We start from the raw sequence: 3,500 nt of genomic DNA, 5'->3' as shown, positions 1-3,500 counted from the left end.
CCTGAGAAGCGTTAGGCTCCATAGGTGCCCCTGACATAGGTATATGTGCAGGTGGATGCTCCTCTGAGCCCATCTATACAATGTCTTCAAGTGCACCCTTTCTGCAGGACAGCCACAGCCCCAGCTGCTGACCCTTGGAGGTGGGGATCTGAGGGTCCCCCCAGGACCTTTATTGCTGGTCCCGGGGCTGAGGACCAGGGTGGCTCTGGGCAGGGCTGCAGGGAAGCAGGGGACTGGCTGACATCCCCAGTGGGCCACCCGCGTCTCACACCAGTGCCATGCCGTTGGTGACACAGCTGCACCTCTCGACAATCATGTTGGGAAACTCAGCTGCTTCGATCTCGGTGTGGTTGCCTCTTTTGACGAGGTACATCATGGGCAGCGGGGAGCTGTCCGTCACGGCACAAGTGCGCTCGCCGTAGCCAAAGCGCCGCAGGGGGCTGGGCGGCTGCAGGCAGCTCCCTGAGCACCGGTAAGCCTGGTACCCCGCCGGCTCAATGATCCAGTACTGCGTCCACGCGAGCTCGCGGAAGTTGATGTAGTGTTTGTGCCGGCAGCAGGTGGATTTCCCCATTGCTGCCTCCTCCTTGCAGTCCCCGGGGCCCCTGCATGCCAAGGGAGAAACAAGAACTGGAAATCAGGAAGGTGGGAGAAATAATCCCCCTGTTGATAGCACAGGCGGGCCCTGAGCCATGAAACACACAGTGCAAAATTCAGGAGCAAAATTACACCAGCCACAGCACAGGTTTAGGTTTCATACGTACCCATAGTCTTCCAAGTCGAGGGTGTAAAGCACCAGTTCAGGTTTGCCTAGGGCTTTATCCTTGGGGTCCTGTGAGGTGAAACGCACGGCTTTGGCCATTTCCGAGGCGTGGCTGCCTACTCTTTCTCCTTCAATCCACACCTCCAGGAACATTGGCTCCCGCCTCTTGTTTCGCAGCCAGTAGTGCACAGCCTGCGTCACATCGAAGTTCTTCCAGCCCGACTCGCGTATAGGAACCAGCCTGCATGACAAGAGCTCAGCATTAGAAAAAAGCTCATCAAATAAAGTCTGGGCTCACCGTGCTCTTATTGCAGCAGAATAATTTGCTTCCCGTTGATTGTCACATGCCTTAATTACACAGTAATTCTTGCTGAGCGCTCTGGGCAAGCACCACAGAAAGAAGCATGCAGATGTAGCAGACACTGAAGGGCTAAATAAACCCCTTTGTGCATGTTCATGTCACGGTATTCATTCATGCTCTTACAGAAATACAGCAGTGCAGGATTATCTGCAGCCTCAGTTTTCATGCGGACCTCCTGGTAAACACCACTGCTCCCACCTGCTCCTGTCCTAGCTGCACTAGGGCCGTAAGTTTCTACCTATCCAGAAAATTGCATTGATGTCTAATTCTACCTTCAAGAGTTGTAAAACTTCCCCAGGGCTCAAGGCAACAGAATCAGATGTTTTTTGTATAATTTACTTTTTTAAAACAGCTAACGAAATGGCCAGTGGAAAGAATACCAACAGCCAGTAACCCATGTGAGTTAGAGAGTAAGAGAGAAGTGAGCCAGGTGGAGGGTTTTAGAGGGGAAGCCAGCAGTACATAGCATCATTTCAAACAGAAATAGATTATTTCAATTAATCATCATACATTGCAGTCTTAACCTAAAATCTGCTCTTATCAACTCATTCTGGGTTTAGAGGCTATAGAGCCTGGTTCTACAGATGTAACCCCATCAGACTGACCGGAGGCACAAACACGTAACACCCAAACCCAGCCCAGAGTACCCATACCCCCTAAGTAGAGTCCTGCCACCAGGAGAGGTCCCTTTCTTACCGGGAGTCGATCAGGGATGTCCTGTTGGTGCCATCGTGCTGCCGTTGCACCCAGTACACGCTGACCCTGGCGTTGGTGACGGGCCGGTGCGGGTGCCTGGCAGGCAGGTTTACTCTGTCCAGGGGCTTTTTGAAGAGTTTCAGTTCAGCCATCGTCACTTCACTGTTTTGGGGTATCCTGCCCTCCATGTCAAAGATCAGGTTCTGGCGCGTGGTGGTGTCAGAGTAGAGGACTTCTCCTGCCATGTGCCCAGTGGGAACAAAAAATTCAGCCTGTCATTGCCATCCCCCCCACTTCCATCCACAATTATCATCACAACACACTCCTTCCATGCTCCCACATGGAGCCCTTGTGGCAGGGGCAGCCAATAAACACACCTTTTCTAATGCACATTTGAATCAATGTCTTGCAAACGCCTTGATTCTGTGCCTGAGTCTCTGCAACCTGTCAGCAAGGGGAAGAAATCTCCTTTATAAATTGCCCCCAGATTGAGCAGACATCTCTCTGTGCCAGTGCTGGGCACCAAAGCAGGAAACTGCACCGCTTGCAATGAAAAAGTGTTTTCATTTGCTTCCCAGGGAGTTATGTACATCTTTTGAAAGTGAAACAAGCTATAAATGTCCTTGTATGGACACTTATTGTGTCTGGACAGCTGATTTCCTCCCTGATAGTTCTCCAATTGAAAAAAAACCCCACCAAAACAGAACACCAAAAAACTGGTGAGAGTGAAACATCCTCAGAGAGGTATGATTCCTATTAGAGGACTTTCTGGAGTTTTGACCCAAAATCTGCAAGGTCTGTACATCCTACTGACTTTTTTTTTTTCTTTTACATTGTTTTTCCACCTGCCCAAAATGTTGCCTGGGTACCAAGGCTTTTCTCTTCTCTCAAGCTCCAGCAGCAGCCTGCCCTTTGCAAGGACCGTGGGACCCCCTCCCTCTCCAGGTACAAGGAGTTACTGGTGCGTGTTAGTCTTTAAGATGCTGTTACGTGCACCTCTTCTGCCCGGCTCAGGTTTGGAGCCAGACCCAAACCTCATTCCCCCTGTGAGCTTGCCTCTGCCCACCCGTGGCTTCCCTGGGCAGCGGCATGGTGCTTTGTGAGTTCCCGACAGCGACAGCAGAAATGTTACCTGTGTTGCCAGGGATCCCCCTGAGGATGCCCGCCAGGCTCGGCAAAGCTCGGCGCTTCACCCTTTGGCGCTTCAGCATGGAGATGTATTTGTTCTTTACGTGGTCTGGGATAACCAGATCCTCCAAATCTCTCTTATGAAGTTTAGGGACCTCGGAGAGTCCCAGCTGTTTCAGCAACACCTCCTTGAACCCTTCCTGGGTAAACGCTTGCACCGTGACAGCCAGGCAGAGCACGCAGAGCATCCAGGCGAACCTCGCATCCATCCTCCTCTGTCAGCGAAGCAGCTGCCCACCCAGCAGAGGTGAAGGGGGGATCTCCCCGGGGCTGCTCTCAGCAGAGATATGGGGGCAGGCTGCCTGCGCGGGATGGAGGTCCCCTGTGCCGGGGTTTTATAGCCAGCCTCGTCCCACTGGCACAACAAATTCCACAAGTGGGGATGAAGCAGAGGACTTAAAAGGCTCACTCCCCCCATCAGTAGACACATGCCAGTTTAACACCTTCATCTACCACAAAGTTAATACAAAAAGGTTTACGGGAGCTTCCACA

General features: G+C 52.0%; 1 protein-coding gene across 1 annotated transcript; it reads right to left on the bottom strand.

The window, feature by feature from the left end:
* Window positions 1-265: 265 nt before the first annotated feature.
* LOC104457882 (left-right determination factor 2-like) lies at window positions 266-3,217 on the bottom strand. The gene is made up of 4 exons (XM_010076678.1): window positions 2,953-3,217; window positions 1,821-2,067; window positions 765-1,004; window positions 266-605 (listed from the first exon to the last, which is right to left on the bottom strand). Exons 1-4 carry the CDS (start codon window positions 3,215-3,217, stop codon window positions 266-268), a joined length of 1,092 nt encoding a protein of 363 aa, XP_010074980.1.
* Window positions 3,218-3,500: the final 283 nt, after the last annotated feature.

Source organism: Pterocles gutturalis, unplaced genomic scaffold (assembly GCF_000699245.1).
Source record: "Pterocles gutturalis isolate BGI_N339 unplaced genomic scaffold, ASM69924v1 scaffold49453, whole genome shotgun sequence".
In the NCBI taxonomy this organism is placed as follows: Eukaryota; Metazoa; Chordata; class Aves; order Pterocliformes; family Pteroclidae; genus Pterocles; species Pterocles gutturalis.
The sequence above is the reverse complement of the archived record's forward strand: the minus strand, read 5'-3'. Positions and strand labels throughout refer to the sequence as shown.

Excerpts from the sequence above, each read along its gene's own strand:
- LOC104457882 (XM_010076678.1), bottom strand. The coding sequence starts at position 3,217 with ATGGATGCGAGGTTCGCCTGGATGCTCTGCGTGCTCTGCCTGGCTGTC. Across the intron at positions 2,068-2,952 it reads GGGGATCCCTGGCAACACAG|ACATGGCAGGAGAAGTCCTC; the intron begins GTAACATTTCTG and ends TTCCCACTGGGC. Across the intron at positions 606-764 it reads CTCGACTTGGAAGACTATGG|GGGCCCCGGGGACTGCAAGG; the intron begins GTACGTATGAAA and ends CTTGGCATGCAG.